The sequence below is a fragment of the Typha latifolia genome, chromosome 3, assembly GCF_019914945.1.
Source record: "Typha latifolia isolate L0001 chromosome 3, TyphaL0001v2, whole genome shotgun sequence".
NCBI lineage: Eukaryota > Viridiplantae > Streptophyta > Magnoliopsida > Poales > Typhaceae > Typha > Typha latifolia.
This window is the reverse complement of record NC_133088.1, coordinates 3,085,148-3,101,247: the sequence shown is the minus strand read 5'-3', so window position 1 is coordinate 3,101,247 and position 16,100 is coordinate 3,085,148. Positions and strand designations below refer to the sequence as shown.

General features: G+C 35.6%; 2 protein-coding genes across 2 annotated transcripts; both read right to left on the bottom strand.

Annotated features, from left to right (window-relative positions):
- Positions 1 to 202: 202 nt before the first annotated feature.
- LOC140785141 (rhomboid-like protein 15) lies at positions 203 to 7,453 on the bottom strand. Its single transcript, XM_073132895.1, has 13 exons — positions 7,271 to 7,453; positions 5,661 to 5,826; positions 4,395 to 4,698; positions 3,953 to 3,985; positions 3,751 to 3,842; positions 3,574 to 3,647; positions 3,214 to 3,308; positions 3,061 to 3,136; positions 1,986 to 2,131; positions 1,410 to 1,461; positions 1,266 to 1,322; positions 695 to 769; positions 203 to 570 (listed from the first exon to the last, which is right to left on the bottom strand). Exons 1-13 carry the CDS (start codon positions 7,292 to 7,294, stop codon positions 565 to 567), a joined length of 1,200 nt encoding a protein of 399 aa, XP_072988996.1. The 5' UTR covers positions 7,295 to 7,453; the 3' UTR covers positions 203 to 564.
- Positions 7,454 to 8,446: 993 nt separating this feature from the next.
- On the bottom strand, positions 8,447 to 15,477 carry LOC140784807 (syntaxin-132-like). The gene is made up of 13 exons (XM_073132369.1): positions 15,033 to 15,477; positions 13,010 to 13,117; positions 12,851 to 12,907; positions 12,071 to 12,119; positions 11,858 to 11,946; positions 11,580 to 11,653; positions 11,442 to 11,484; positions 10,658 to 10,718; positions 10,503 to 10,528; positions 10,343 to 10,420; positions 10,113 to 10,193; positions 9,238 to 9,303; positions 8,447 to 8,810 (listed from the first exon to the last, which is right to left on the bottom strand). Exons 1-13 carry the CDS (start codon positions 15,048 to 15,050, stop codon positions 8,643 to 8,645), a joined length of 918 nt encoding a protein of 305 aa, XP_072988470.1. The 5' UTR covers positions 15,051 to 15,477; the 3' UTR covers positions 8,447 to 8,642.
- Positions 15,478 to 16,100: the final 623 nt, after the last annotated feature.

The window sequence follows — 16,100 nt, the reverse complement described above, 5'->3', positions numbered from 1 at the left end:
TGATAAGTTCCATGTTTTATTTACTGGGCTCACATGATGGTATGTACAAAATATAACCCTTCAGAGTATTAAGTTTAGAAGATGAATCGTTTAGTTTGGTTAAATACTCATTAGAAAATAACTATGATGCTTATGGCCTTACGCTAGGGATTAATTGTAAAGATGAGATATGAAAATGACTGATTAGGAATATTAGAACAGATTATAAACCTCGAATTCCTGTTCCATTATATCAATTCTTCACATAGTCTAAACACTGATGGTTAACTGGAGTACAAAGGACAACTTCGTAAAATTCTGATACAACAAGAAAGGAAACATTAGTTCATTGTACCACAATTCTTTGAACTAGAAGACTCTTTCCTTCGACTCCTTCAAAGAATTTTCACAATTCATTGTTCAATAAACATCAGCACGTCAGGACTTTTCAAGTATAATCCAATATAATGGAGGGAATTCTTGCAGCAGGTCCAATCAATCCTCTGAAGGGTCAACAGAAGAAAACTTCATTTCTTCTATGTCCTTTACAAACATCTAGACAGTTACAGAGTTCATCATTCTTCTCTATCTCTGCAAGGATAAACAGAATGGTCGATCAGTCGTTAAGTTACAGAATAGAGATCAATTATAAGTTAAAAAGGCATGACACTTGGCCACCACTTGGGCAAAATAAAGATGGCAGAAAGATACATGCCTGTTGGCTCATGAGAATTTCAATAGCAACATTGGGATCTCCATCGGCAGCAGTGAGAGCAACTTCAGCCTGGGTCTGCAACAAGATCACATGAACCATATCAATATTTCAATGGGAACAGTATTACGATGTACAGGAAAGGGCAAAAGAAAAAATGGCAACACAGATTCTGACATGCAAAATCAGCTTAGTGGAAAACCACGAATATACAGATGGTTGAGTGTTCGGATAGATTTCCTAATGGGTCACAAATGCAACTTCTTTCTGGACAAAGTGGCAAGCTTTATGCCAGCTTGACAGATATTTGCATCTAAAAACAGATTCTTACTAATCTAGAGAATCTGAATGTAGGCTATCAGCTTGTGGCTCAAGGCTAAAGATATTGATGACTTATTTCCTTGCTGACAAATGGAATTGAGTGGATGATTGCTTACAAGAAGATACAGACTATAGAGCATGAACTCGGATTCTGAAAGCCAACTTTAAAATTAACACATCAGGTAATATATTGCAATAAGGTAATGAGATACAATAACAATTTTAAAATCAAGCAAAGAGTGTCACAGAGCACCTTTTCAAAGCCCATCGCTGCAAGCTTCTTAAGCTCTTCCTCAAAGGTATCAACACCCTAGAAACAGATACAGCATAGAAAGTCATCAATGATAATGAACTGTACAGAATATATAAAAGAGATTATTAGATTAGAAAAAAGAACCTGGTTGGCCACTGCTGATCCATCAATTCCATCAGTACCCACAGTTGAATGCCTAATATTACAACAGATTGGAAATGAAAAACATTTACTTACCATACAATATGCAAGGCAAACAGCACTATATATGTAATAAGAAATACCGATGACTGATAGTTATATATACAATAAAACAGGGAATTTCATTCTTCAACTTAAGAAGGGGCACAGGCACCAATGCAAGAAAACTAAGGTCTAGACTCTAGAGGATGATATCCATGCTGAAAATAACAAACAGTGGTAAGGGGTATACAAACAAGTACCAAGTCTATAGGGATCCACGAAGAAAGAAACAATGGTTTTGAGGGAAAATACAACAGCATTAATACTTTAAACTTCAAAAAGATACAAATGACTCAAGTATAGGCATATAATTGATAAACTAAATTTGAACTTTAGCTCAATTCAGAAGCTAGTAATTCTCTTTCTTTTCCCTGTTTTTCTTTTCACTTTTTTACTTTTATTCTCCTGTACAACTTCAAAGTAGCCCAGAAATTTGCAAAGTAAATAAATAAAGGAACAACACCATAATTGTGTTACCGTGCATCTGGTACTAGGGGTTGGCTTGGCATTGTGTTATCCAACAATCTAGCTTGCAAGCTCAAGTCAGAATCTGTAGTATTTGGATGATTTCTTGCAGAACCAAGAGACCTTCCCCTCCCAGGAAATCTGGGATCTTGCGCTGGCTACAGTATAGAACAATAATATGCCTGAGAAGCATGGATATGGCTTAAATGTTCAAATATATATTTTACAAAGAAAAAGGAGTACATGTTGAATATAACTCAAAGTGACAAATGGAATGTGCTTATCAGCCATTACGCAAAGGGGTAAAATAAATAGGCTTCTACAGTCTATTCTCTAGAATGTGAACTTCCAGAAGCAGCTGATAAGCTGGAACCGGTTTTCTGCAGAACTAAGAAGTCTTCCTAGAAAAGGAAGAATGAAGGACTAAAGATGACAAAATACAGAAGATGTATTAAGAATGTCAACTTTTAGGATTAACACAAAAGGCCTATGGACAGTAATAGTTCTTCAGCGTACAACAAAAGAAATATAATCTACATCATTCAATATTCTGAAGTACTTCCTTGCCCTTCCTACTAACTAAGCAATACGCAAAACTTTTTCCACTAGATCTTGCAAAGCCTAAATCAAGACAAGAGTGAAAAATAGGTACCTTCAAGCAACATAAAATGCGCTCTCGATAAGGGTGTGCTTGGTAAATAAAGAAATGAAGGAAAGAAAGTGATTTTGGGAAGTGAAATTTTCTGAAGAAGTGACTTCTAATAAGTAGTCATGACTTATTATTGTTCTATAAAAAATAGAAGTGTTTGATAATTGATAGAAGTGGGTCATTGTTGCAATTAGTGAGGACTCCCTTTAAAAGAGGAAGTAGAACGAGCTAAACTTAGATAATTTAGGTAGTTGTGGGAAGTGGCGAAACTCATTTTCCAATCCACTTTCTCAATCTAAACACTATAAAATGGGGGACTTCCAGAAAATTGTCACTTTCCTTTCTTATTTTCTATCAACCAAACAAACCCAAAAGGGAAGACAAGAAAAAACTAGAGTCTATGTAAAGGGTGCTGGAAATTATAGTCATCTTCCTTACCTGATCTGTTGATGTCTCCCTCTGTGGCATCCATGAAGAAATGTTTCTCCATAGGTTTCCGGGAATTAAGGAGATGCTGTATTGAAAATGAAGTAATAGATTGTAACATTATACTTAAAAATTGGCCAACAAGAAAATCTTAGATGTATATACCTCGGTGTGGGAGTACCGTTGGAAAATGTAGGAAGCTGACCATATGTAGTCCCTCCAGTGCATAAAATAAATCCAGGACGTCTAACACAAGCTGACTGAAAAACCACAATATTCAATTCTAGCATATCATCGACAACACCATATTAAAGATGAACTATTTTCAGAAGGCCTATTTGTAGCGGTAAATGAGGAGATTAGGACAGCAGCAACAAAAAAAAACCTACCAAGCCTTTAGTATAAACTATTTGGGGTCAGATATATAAACCGTTCTCCTCCATTCATTTCTATTTAGTGCATAACCTTCCAGCTTCTTAATGCAGATAAGTTTTCTGAGCTCATCTATCAGTTAAAATAACTTACTAGCACTGAGGAGTTCTCTATGGCAGAGTAAAAAGATGGCCCCGGTAAAAAGTACTTGAAAAATCCATAAGTGTCTGAGATTGAAAAAAAAAAAGAAACAAGATCTGTAAGCATTATGACCATGAGGATGTATCTCTAAGAAAGCATAGCAGATTACAGGGAAATCAAAGAACAAACATGCAAACCCAGATAAGATGCCACACAAGTGTCCCAACAATGAAACGTTGCTAGCTAGAAATTGGAACAGTATCAACAGAATCCATGCATACCTGAAGAAAAGATCTCATTTCATGATTAAGATTTTGAAATTTATTGGTCCAAAAATCTAGAGACTGAAAAATATGGATAAATTTGAATTCTATGAGATGTATGTGTTTACCATTTGGCAGGAACATTGAAGAGACCAAACACACTGCAAAAAGGAAGGCAAAAAAGGATACCTCAACAAAAAGGGAGTGATGCCACAAGATGAAAGGATGATGAAATGTTACATGGCAACAAACAGTTTTGTAATTTGATATGCATTACTTATGTACAAGTTGAATGCTAATCAATCCTTCCCCTAATAATTAAAGCAGCGCAGATGCATCTATTAAATAATAAACACTAATGACTCCATCTGGTAGCTAAACACTGCTTCGTAATTAGTAAAGTCGTAAGCTCTTAATAATAAAGAGTTTTGCTCCTTAGGACGTGCTTGACAAACTATAATTCGTCAGCGGAAATTAAGTGGAAGGATCTACTGTTCCTAGTCACAAGATTGTATTCAACTATTCATGAAAAAAGAGCAAAGAGGTTCAGATTGCCGTAAAACTACTCACCTTCTAGATTGCACTCCACTCAAGCTTGTCTCTATGACAATCATTGAAAAAATGACTCCAGAAAAGCCGATGGCACATTCAGTCATGAGAAATGGATAAGAGTGTAAAGGATTGTGAGCAACCAGCAAAGCAATAATGAGATGGAAAACAGCATTGGTTGTAGCAAGCAAGAATATCAAGTAAAAAAGGCGGACTGATCCCATAATTCTTTCCAATTCCGTACCCAAGGGTATCAAAGCCAACATGTTGAAAAGAACATGAAGCAGAGACCCATGAAATAGAACAGATGTATAAAACCTGTATACTGGAAAAAACAGAAAGAATGTTAAATCTAAATAGAAGATAACATTATAACAGTATGTATTAATAACACATCTCATACTGAAGGTTATATGCAGAGAAAAGATATCAAATACTCAAGGTTAACACATTTCATACATTTTCTACCATTTTGTCAAAATATAGATTCCTAGATGCCAAATAGTACCTATATGTAAAACCATGAGATTTTAAAGTACTGCTCCATAATACTACAGCTTGTTCCTAACTTCCTATATAAGTCTCAAAGGTTAAAACAACGTTATCAAGAGAGGACATTAGATCACAATTCAAATATGTTTGGCAAATATACTAATCGATATATCTAAGCAGATACAAGACAAACATACTAGTAACATGGCATCATCATAGTATTATCCCAACTTTCTATAATTGTTAAGTGCAGAAATAATAAATAAGCATGCCAAGGGAGACAATTACACTCCAAGACTCCAAGTGCATGAGACTCCCGCCAACAAGGGGCCTAGGGAGATAATAACACTGGAAATACTGCATTACAATAATAGGACTCTGATTCATCATAAGGTAATAAGTGACATATCAGAACTAGGAATGAAATTTGAAATTCCACCATTGAAGATAAACCTCTAAATACTAGGCTATTATCTTATGGGACCTTCCAAGAGATCAATTTTATTGGAAGCTTGACATACTTCATTTTATTTGGAATGGAAGGTGCTGTGGTGGTACTCAAAGATGTTTGAGAAGAAAAGAACTTTGTGACACCGTATGGCCATAGAATACAAAAGTCCTTCAAACTGATTGTAGCATTTCCCTGACTTTTCAATTGGTTTGAATTTTGAAATTAGAACTTTTCAGCAACAATAAAATAAATGCAGTAGATCATGGCAAGGAGACTACGTAAATTGCAAAACATCTAAGTATTAACCCCTTTATTCACATTGTGTGCGCATGTGTAAAGCATACCTTGAAACCGTGAAACCACTGCAGAAGGCAAGAAGCATATCTCAATGAAGGAATCATATCCAACCAGTAGGCATACCAAGTAAATGATTCCACAGACTATAACAACACCGGAAGTAATGAAGGGAATACTAGCCCACAATTGATTAAATCTAGTTGGTAGTCCAGCCTACAGATCAACAAGCAGCATTAACAAGGCAAAACAAGAACAAAAGAATAAAGAAGAAATGTTACACAATATAACAACCATGGAAGTAATATTCAAACGGCAACAATTGACATACCATGAATATAGGTTAATTGTGAAACATGTGTAAGTTATCAAATATTTATCCTTTCTTCCAGACTTTGGAGTTTTTCACTGGTCAATTAAGTAACAAAATAATATGTTCTACATGAGTTATCTCTCCATTGTTATTATTTTATGAAAAGGAGAATCTCAAATTTTGCCAATTGGTATATCTTGTGACCAAGTGGAAATAACTATGTAGGAAATCATCTAATGGACATTTCTCAAGAAAGGACCTAACATTAGAAAAAAGAAATCCACATTACCCAGCTAATAACATTGAGATGTCATATCACCCATCCAGTAAGAAGCTAATAACTTATCCCAAGTTGATGACTTGTGAAAACATTGAGATGCCATATCACCCATCTAATGCTAAATTCATCATTTCAGAGATTTCCAGGGAAACTTTTTAGAGGTTGAACCTTGATAGTGTGAATCTAAGATTAGCACTAACAAATCAGAAGTCTTGTCTACAAGGGACTGCTGATACCCTGATATGGTCACTGTAAACTCAAAGATTGACGGGTCAATCTCCTAAGATCACCACTGCAATATGAACCAATTAATGATCACTTCAGATCTAACCCGCTGAATTATAACATACATTGATAGAGCATTTCACACTACATGCTGATCCCCTTCAACAACTTGGCGCATCAATTAAGTTTAGCACTAACAAATCAGAAGTCTTGTCTACAAGGGACTGCTGATACCCTGATATGGTCACTGTAAACTCAAAGATTGACGGGTCAATCTCCTAAGATCACCACTGCAATATGAACCAATTAATGATCACTTCAGATCTAACCCGCTGAATTATAACATACATTGATAGAGCATTTCACACTACATGCTGATCCCCTTCAACAACTTGGCGCATCAATTAAGTTTGTCACTGAAACTTGGAGACTAGAAATTCATGACCTAAAATAACTCAAAAATCTAGTATTGGGTTGTAAGGCGCTAAATTAGATTTCTCTAGAAAACTAAGCATCATGGAACCAATTTCACTGATACTAGATAGCGCACCCAGCCTTTTTTCTGTTCTGTTAATCATTGCGACTAATTGATTCATGTAAAACTCTCATTTCACAAGAGTTTACAAGCATAACCATAGACCACGAGTGCAATAATATCTAGCGCGAACCCATCAATTAGCAATTGCATTCTTATAAAACATCCAAAGAAGATAAAAGAAGAGCGAAATGCATAATTTACGACTAAAATTGTATCCGATCCAAAAAGAACCGAGCGACAAAGAGAGGCCAGGGACGACCAGATCTACCGCAAGGGTAAAGTGGATTGATCGAAAGGATCTTACCTCGGTAACGATGTTGGACCTCATCTCGCTCGGGAGGCTGCCTTCGTCGTTGATCTCTTCCTTTGCACCGCTCCTCTTCGTTTATTTTGCAGCAGTGGTTTAAATCTTACGCTTTTATTGCTTGCTCGAGTTCTTCTCCAGTGGCAACGAGTTACGGTACGGACCTTTCGAAGCTTCAAGTGCACGCGAGAAGCACGACTTGCCGAAGGTTGAAGAGAAGAGAAGGGATAATTACATCTGGATCCTAAACTGTTGGCCATTTCTACCTATACCACTCCTTTGTTTTTCGTAACAAGTTGAAAAAATCTTCAAAATGCTCATTTTCTTTTAATTATCCATTAGATTTTTTTTAAAAAATATATTATGCCAGTGCCAACTGTCAAGTGATTGATTTTAAGCCTCCAATCACCATTTTATTTGTATTTTAGAGAAAAAAAACTGAGGGTAAAATAAAACATTTCACACTTTTAGAGGGTTTTTATAATTTAGAAGTAAAATATGTATAAAGAAGTGAGAGAATATATATACATATATGAAAAAAAATAAAACTAATAGTTAGTTTCCACAGGCGCAGCTGATCTGATAACCTGCTAAACCAGTCAACTGGGCGTTCGAAACCCAATATCATAATCTCAGATTGAATCCTACTGTGCTATTTGCCTATTGGATGTATCATGTATTTCTTTTGTAAGCGGGTCGGGCAAGAGCTAAGCAGTACCAATTTGAAACCGGTCGATTTGACTTTGTTACGAGACTAGTCTCGATTGGATAAGTAGACAAGGTGATATGTTTGAAATATTAGACATTGGGCATGAAGAAAACCCAAGGCATATTAATCAATACCTCCTATTTCCTTACATTCTCCTCTTCATTTAAATCCAAACAAAAGTAATTTGAGGGAAGTTTTTTAACTGGCTTCGTAGTTTAATGTCAGTTCCATATGATACAAATTGGGCAGATTCGGGTCCTCAATCCGATTATAGAAGGCCCAAGTATGGGATAATGGGTTTATATGCCCACCTGGAAACAACCACAACTAAAGTTTCCAATTAACAATGGACCAAGATTAACTTGAGAACTAATTCAAGATTATAATAATTACGCAAAGAGTTAACCAAAAAAAAAACATTAACTAAGCTACAGAAACAGTTATTCTAACTTGATAAACAACAGAAATCACAAACCGGCAGACCGCAGACCTCATTTTATTACCTGAATAGGGTCCATTTTGCTATAATAAATGTGCTCAAGAACAGAAGGAAAAAGAGTTCCAGTCTCACAGAAATGTACACAAAGCTGGCATCTTCGAAACATATATCTATTGCACATTAGAGATAAGTAATGTATCACAGTGATATACATGAGAAACATCCTAATTGCCCTTGCTCCAAGGTTTTATCACAGCCACAACGGTGATCACAGCAATTAAGAGAAGGATAATTATTGCTATGCACATCCACTTGCGAGAGTTCTTCTGTAGCCTCTTCGCCTTCTGGAGAGCAACTGTCCCAGATTGCACATGGTCGACAGCACTTGAAACCTTCAAAGGATGCATCACAGAATAGTTAAATAAAAAAAGTTAAAGCATTAGTACATGAAAAGAATGATTATACTACTCCGTTATTGTCAAGAATTATTCCACCACCAGTTCAATGACTACCTCCATGGATACCCTCTTATGAGACCAATGATAGCTTAACCCCATCTTACACTTTTCCAAATACAATAATTTAAATTTTAATACTTTTCTTATTCTCCAGGGATATTCTCTAAGGAATATAGATAGACAAAAATAGGAACCTTTGGAGACTTCAAACTAATATCACTACAATAAGGAATTTGACTAGTCATGCTTGCATTAAAATCCATGAACTTGAGAAATGACATGGGTTTCCCAAATTAAAGGGGGCATTTGAAACCTTCAAAATTAGAAATGTTACTGAGTACATGGAAATGCTCATTCTTACATGAGATTCAATGTTATCCAGCATGTCTCCTTGAGCCTCAACAAGTACCGCCATATCAAGGAATATCTACAGCACATACAAACATAGTAACAATATTAGTAAGCAAACTTCATGGGAAAACCATATGAGCAATGCTATGTTCTTCCCTATGTGGCAATAGTACAGTGCTGACTATACATGTATGTGCTTGAAGATATTATACTCGAATATAACCATGGAGAGGCTGAGCAATCAGTCCTTGATCACAGTATGGTAGAGTCAGTAGTCAGTACATGAAAGTCAAGGGTGTTGAGTTACACTGCAAAGTGAAAATTTTGTGCCCAGTGCACGAAACAAAATTCTTTGAGATCCACGAGTAAGATACAGTCTTTTGGTAAATAACTGACTCCTGTCAGTTCTAAGTTTAATAAGAATTGCATCCAACCATAGTGCAATCTCATATATTTCCGCATATTACTGGACCAAAACCACACTCGTTCACCAAAATCTAAAGGTCGCATAGTTCAGTTATCATGTTCATCTCCACCCAAGGCTCTCCATGCAAAGGTAACACAGCTCTTGTCTAATGGAACAAGCTATTCTGCAACTTACTATGCCAAGGATGTTGTGCAGATAATGAGAGAGCTCTCCTCTAGTCTATAGCGTGGAACAACAAGACATACAATGATTCAAGCATAACAACAATCAAGGGTATTATCTGCATCTGAAGTTCCATGAAAATGATGAAGACCACATTTCTACTGATTGAGCACAATTTAGAATAATATTAGCTAAAGTTCATTAAACCTTCCTTACCCAAACTTTAGTTCACCTCAAGTGGTGAAGAAGCTTGTTTACTTGGCAAAGATTTTCAACATTCACATGAAGAGAATTACCTGTTGCAGTTCAAGAAGCTTCCGCTCTAGTTCCCTTACAGTGTCATGGCGCTCCTGTATTTCAGCAAGTGTGTCCATTACCTGCATTAAGCAACAAGGTTATAATGTTACCTATATCTATACTTGAATTACAGCAAATATACTAGATTCTTGATCAAATTATGGATGTACTCTTGACCAGTCAGAGGGTATCAGAAAGAGAATAATACAACAAACTGAAACTAACTAACCTGGCCTCTTCCTTGCCCTTGGATAGCGTTTTGAAAAATCTGTTCACTATGGCCTGTCTCGATCAAACGTTCTACTGTCTGTATGAGCAAAAGTAACACAATCATGCAGAAGCTCCAATAGATCTTCCACAAATTGAATATTCGCAAATAATGACTTTACCTCTTCATCAGCTCGATTACCAGTCACTTTTAGTGAGAAATCCAGAAAAATAGACAACAAAAAAGAAGAAAATGCAAAAATTAGCCCTGCAAGAGAAAGGAAAGAAACATTCTGTGCTGAATGATACATGCTTGACTTCATAAAAAGGAGTAAACCTGTGAAAACCCTTCTTTCAACAACTTCCCGGTATTCTTGCTGGATCGTTTCCCTCAAAGCCTGCAGGGCAAGTAAGAAAAGGCAATAATAATTTTATGAAAATCACATTTATTCTACTAAAAGATGATACTAATAGAGAAGATCATTATTTTACTTATGGTTCTTTCTGGTTATCATTCAGGATCTTTAAGTTTTTAGTACCTAGGTTTTGAATGCAACTAATCATCCATCCAATATTTAGATCAGTTAGACACATCTTTGTAAGCAAATATCTGCAATCTCTTTGCACATTCTCTTTTTTTTTTTCTGCCATTCAAAAGATATAACACCTGTACATTATGAAGTTCTTTTCTCTTCCTATCACTAAAATTTATTAATCCAATGCAAAGTACCTATCATAAGATTTCTCAATTTTCTGTCCTCCATTTCCTTTCACCATAGAATACGTTTCTCAACTAGTTCTCATTACTGTGCAATTAATAACTATTTTTCACCATCCTAGCACAACCTGGATGTATTAAATTAGGTAGTGGAAGTGTAAGTGATAGCCATTTTCGCATCCTGTTTTGTTTTATCTTTTTCCCACTTTACCAGAGGTTTTTTGGCATTGCTTTTCTTAGACATTATCCTTAAACCTTGAAACATCATTTTGAAATCATACAAGAAATGCATGGATTAAAGTAAATGGAGAAACTTGGAATAAGGATAACAACAGTAGAGCCCTGTCCCAACTAATTTGATCATGTAATTAGTCATTTTCATGGGAACTTAGAATGGTGTTACCTGAAAATCGTCCATCTGCTCTTTCAGCTTCTTCTTCAGTGACCTGCAGTAACCATCAAAATTGGTACATGAGAATGTGATCATATATTGTTGTTCTTAGAAATAAAATAAAATTAATGAAAACAGCATCTAAATTACGCAGTAGTTGCTGTTCTGGATCGATCTACGCTGGACCCCTTCCCACATCCTGGCTTCTGTCTGTTGCTTAAGTTCTGGTTCCAAGTACAATGAGCCAAAGTCAACAAGACCCATTTGAGAGCAGAGAACAATAGGGGAAGAAATATTCAAAAGAGAAGAACTAAAACAGACATAACTGTAGCACTTTTATTAAGAATCCGGTAAGACTAAAAAACAAAATTTTGATGTTTTTGTAGTCATGTCAGTATTCTGTGACTACTAAAAGAGAAAAGCCATACATCTCTGTCCAGTTCTTCAAGCTTTGATTTTGCTAGACGAGCAATTTTACCCACTTCATCAATATCTTTCTCCATCCGCTGCTTGATTGCTAAAACAAATGGTACCCGTAATGGTGAAGATCGTGTTCCAAAAATATAAGGTAACTGTATATATAAGTGATTTTTGCCTAACCTGAAAATTGTTGAATTAGCTGAAGAATAAAATGTGCCTACCTTTCATAGCAGCTGCTTTGGTAACAGCCTTTGACTCCTCATTTGCAGTCTACAAGCATAACCAACAAGTTAATTTTACACAACAAAGTATCATCTATCTGATGGATCAGCAAAGTACGAATAAATTTTCAGGCAATTAATATAACTTTTTGAATAAGCAAAATAGAGAGTCATCTCTTCTAAAAGAAGATTATTAAAGCACCTCTCAAGAAAATACACAACTTTTTGGAATGAATATCACAACAATCAATATCCATATTACATTTCAGCCAAAGTTATCACTTGTAAAGATCATACTATATTATAGAGTCAAAAACATCTTCTTTTTCCAGAAAAATGCAAGCATGCATTGTTTAATGTCACAAAACTGTGAGGTACGATGACAGAATGGATTCATACAGTTGGACCAGACAGAATTGAATTCATATACAAAATCCAACATCTTATAAGTTACATGTCTAGGTGCCCAGAGGTAACAAAGAAAAACTTCCATCTTGTAGAATCTGATGAATATGTTTTACAGGACAACTTGTATCATAGAAAAGTAAAGTTCACATATTCTTCCTAACAATCCTAAAATTTCAACAGATGAAGAAATAAAATATTGAAAAGACATCCGACAGCAAAAAGGAATCAGTCCAATATTCGTTATGAGAAAAATAACAATAAAAGATCAGCATCCCTAGAAAGCCAGAAGAACTTATGTAAGAAATAAGTGGCGAATTTCCTCTGCATTTTCTCTAACAGAAAGAAAGCACCCAAAACAATGAAGTGATGTACCTGAAGTTTCTTGAGCAGCTTAGACAGCTTTTCAATTTGTTTCTCAATTTCTTGAACCTAAGGCGCATAGTTGGAACTCAGAACCATGGAATGAATGAAGTGTAAAAGACAAATCTAGATGACATTGACAAATCATCAATCAAATAAATATTTAGACACCTGCTTGAAAAAACCTTCCAGTCCCAATTCTGCAGAGTTCATGGGGCCATGCCCTAATTCAATGTCTCCATCTCGTGAAGTCTGACCTCGAGGGAGCTCAAAGGAATCCTGTCAGACAATAAATTTAAGAAGAGAAGAAAAACAGATTAATGAGAATCTTCATATAGTATAAGAAAGTTCTAGGAGAATATGTGCAGCCAAAATTTTCTTCATATTGGCCAAAGTAACTAATCAGTAAGGACAGAGAGTTTTTCTTGCATCAACCAATGGACCAACAGAAAAAGGAACTGTGAATGTAATAAAATACCTAAAGATTCTATTGAAAAGATTAAATGTCTGTTTCAGTAAAGAACTAAGTCACGGACCTGACATAGTTTCAAATTAACAAAAAATGCTGTGCGGCACAACAGGAAGGATGAAAGTATGTGATCAGATATAGGGCAAATTAGCCTTACATATGTTGGTCAACATTCTTCAAAAATCAATCATGTAGTCCAACTTTCAAGGTTGATCAGCCAAAATTTTAGTCTTTGAGCACATATATCGATACAATATCTAATAATAAGCAAATATTTGCACTCTTGCACAAGAAAATGAACTTCAGATAAAATCCACCTGCATCCGAACTTTGAATTTCTGAATCTAGCAATGTATATAACTGATAAATTAGTGCTAGTCTCACAAGATGCTAGCTTTCGGGATATGCCATTGCACATGGAAAGAATCGCACATAAAAGCTTGAAGTACGGTTTATAAGTTCAATGATAAAGATTGAAAAGTCATACTGACTCAACTTCAAACCCCTCAAGTATCTCACATTGAGAAAGAGCTTCTAATGTTAGGAAGTGGATGGGGAAAGATTAGTCAGATAGGAGAGATGGTTATGATTCACAATAAATAACTTGAAGATTGGGGTGGTTACCTTGATATAATGAGATTTTTTTCCTTCTCTTCCAGGAGCATAACACAGGAATAAATATAGGCAATGCAAAATCCATCTTGTTGTTTTTGATACAGAGTAGATGATTTTGAGAGGGCATGATAGTTCTAGAAAAGCATAAATTAGTTACACACTATGTGAATCTATAAGTGGTGAATATTTATGTCTAAGTGATTCATCTGTGACTTTAAGCAAAGATAACAACATAATGAAGGCGCTATCTTCAATGTATAATCTACCAGGGATTACAGTCTGACGTAATATAAACAAACTATGCTTTGACTCATAGAATGTATTTTTCATCATACAAGAACCATCAACTGGAATGCAATCTAATGCAGGTCACCCCACAACTCATCATCTTGCATTATACGACGTCAAAAGTCAGAACAATAAATAATATGTTATCTTCTCTTTATTTTATCGTTGAATAACAGATGATGCAGGATATGTGATGAATCGATCATTATATGATATTATAAAACTTGAAAGACTAAAGTCATAATGTTTCGGCAACTGAAAAGAAGAGGTCTTTATAATGGAGAATCAAGAGCTGTTATCAAGCAAGAGATCTCTGGCGAAAAGAATTGGTTATAATAAATCTTGAATGTAGTTCGACCATGAATTACAAGTATTTCTTTCACACTTATGAAACACTATCAGGAGAAGGTCCTTAGGAACATCTTATAGAGCTCCGTGAATTAAATTTTACTTCCTCTTGCTCCATATTTCTCTTGCGAAGTTACTGCAATCTTTTCCTGGTCGCCAATGCAATTTTTCCTTTTTACTTTTGTAACTTCTTACAATATTGCTCTCGCAAAGATCGCACCTTTGTTAATCCAATCACCCTGTAATACCGAATCTAACCAAACGAAATGCATCGATTTCAGAGATAAAAACTCAATTACAATGGCGCATCCCTTTTTCTCAATCCGACTTTCTTCTAAACATTCCATTCCAACGCGAAAACGACAGCAAATCTCCAACATACCCAGATCTCGAACTCAAACTATCAAACGACCAAAAAATCAAAAAAAAATAAAACACAAACAGAAACAAAGATTCTCTTCGGAATGGATTTACCGAAAGAAGATTATTCATCTCGAAAGAAGCGTTAGACGATTCTGAGACGGCGGGATCTCGACCTCAGGTCTCGAAATGAGATCTAATCCAGCGAGTCAAGGAAGAGATTCAAGTAACGGAAAGAGGGAGGAGTTCGCAATGTAGAGGGAGAGGAGAGGAGAAGAGAAGCGTAGGCGGGGCAAGGTAACCCTCCGGTGTATAGGAGGGGAAAGGAAGCTCTGCGGCTGGAGATGTTAAGTTGTTACCTAGGAGGTACGTATGTTAAACTGATGACTACAATAAAGTTGGTAAAGTGATATATGATTGGAGGAAAATAGATGGATACGAGTAGGAGGCGGAGAGGTATAAAGTGGTTCGGGAGACATAATCAAATGGGTTGAGAGATGCGGTCCCACTGACCACCGGATCCAAGCTGGAATGCAGCTCAGTTGAGCTCATGATGCATGTCTGTTTAAAGAATTTGCAGCTTTTCTAGTTTCCATGACATCTCCTGCATCATTATTTTGTTATATACTGAAAAACTTTCTATTTTAGGATTATAAGAAATTTTTCCATCTCACGCTTGGCTAAGGCTTTCGATTAGGTGAAAAAAATTTGAGTGGCTACTTAATTTGGAAGGAGTGGAATTGAGTCTCATTCGATTCGTTCACCTATCATCGAGATGTTGGATGAAGTGGATGTCTATCTTCTTTCCCTCTGTCTCTCCTCTTTTTTTTTTTAATGTTTTCTCTTCCCTGTCTATTTCTTTATTAATTCTTAATAATTTTTTCTCTCATTTGTAAATTTAAACTTGAGGGTAGCCCACTTTTCTTAAGAAAGAAGAAAAAAAAAGAAATTATTTCGTTCGTATTAAAATAGGATCAGTATTTAAAAAAAAAAAAAAAAAGACATGGTAGTGTTGATACAAAAGAAAAGGAACATAGTAGAAGTAATCTCCACGGTCATTCACTCTCCTCTAGTTTAAACAAAATAATCTTAATATGAAAATGATATATACTTCAGTAAAACATAAAAGTCATATATAATTCATCAGCATGCAACAGTTACCTAATGGACGGTGATGAAACC

What these genes read in the sequence shown, in the direction of transcription:
- LOC140785141 (XM_073132895.1), bottom strand. Translation starts at nt 7,294, where the DNA reads ATGAGGTCCAACATCGTTACCGAG. An exon ending in TTCAATGTTCCTGCCAAATG is followed by an intron (nt 3,843 to 3,952) that starts GTAAACACATAC and finishes TCTTTTCTTCAG; the next exon opens with GTATGCATGGATTCTGTTGA. An exon ending in AACGGTACTCCCACACCGAG is followed by an intron (nt 3,137 to 3,213) that starts GTATATACATCT and finishes TTTTCAATACAG; the next exon opens with CATCTCCTTAATTCCCGGAA.
- LOC140784807 (XM_073132369.1), bottom strand. An exon ending in TGGAAGGTTTTTTCAAGCAG is followed by an intron (nt 12,908 to 13,009) that starts GTGTCTAAATAT and finishes TATGCGCCTTAG; the next exon opens with GTTCAAGAAATTGAGAAACA. An exon ending in AGCTGCTCAAGAAACTTCAG is followed by an intron (nt 12,120 to 12,850) that starts GTACATCACTTC and finishes TTATGCTTGTAG; the next exon opens with ACTGCAAATGAGGAGTCAAA.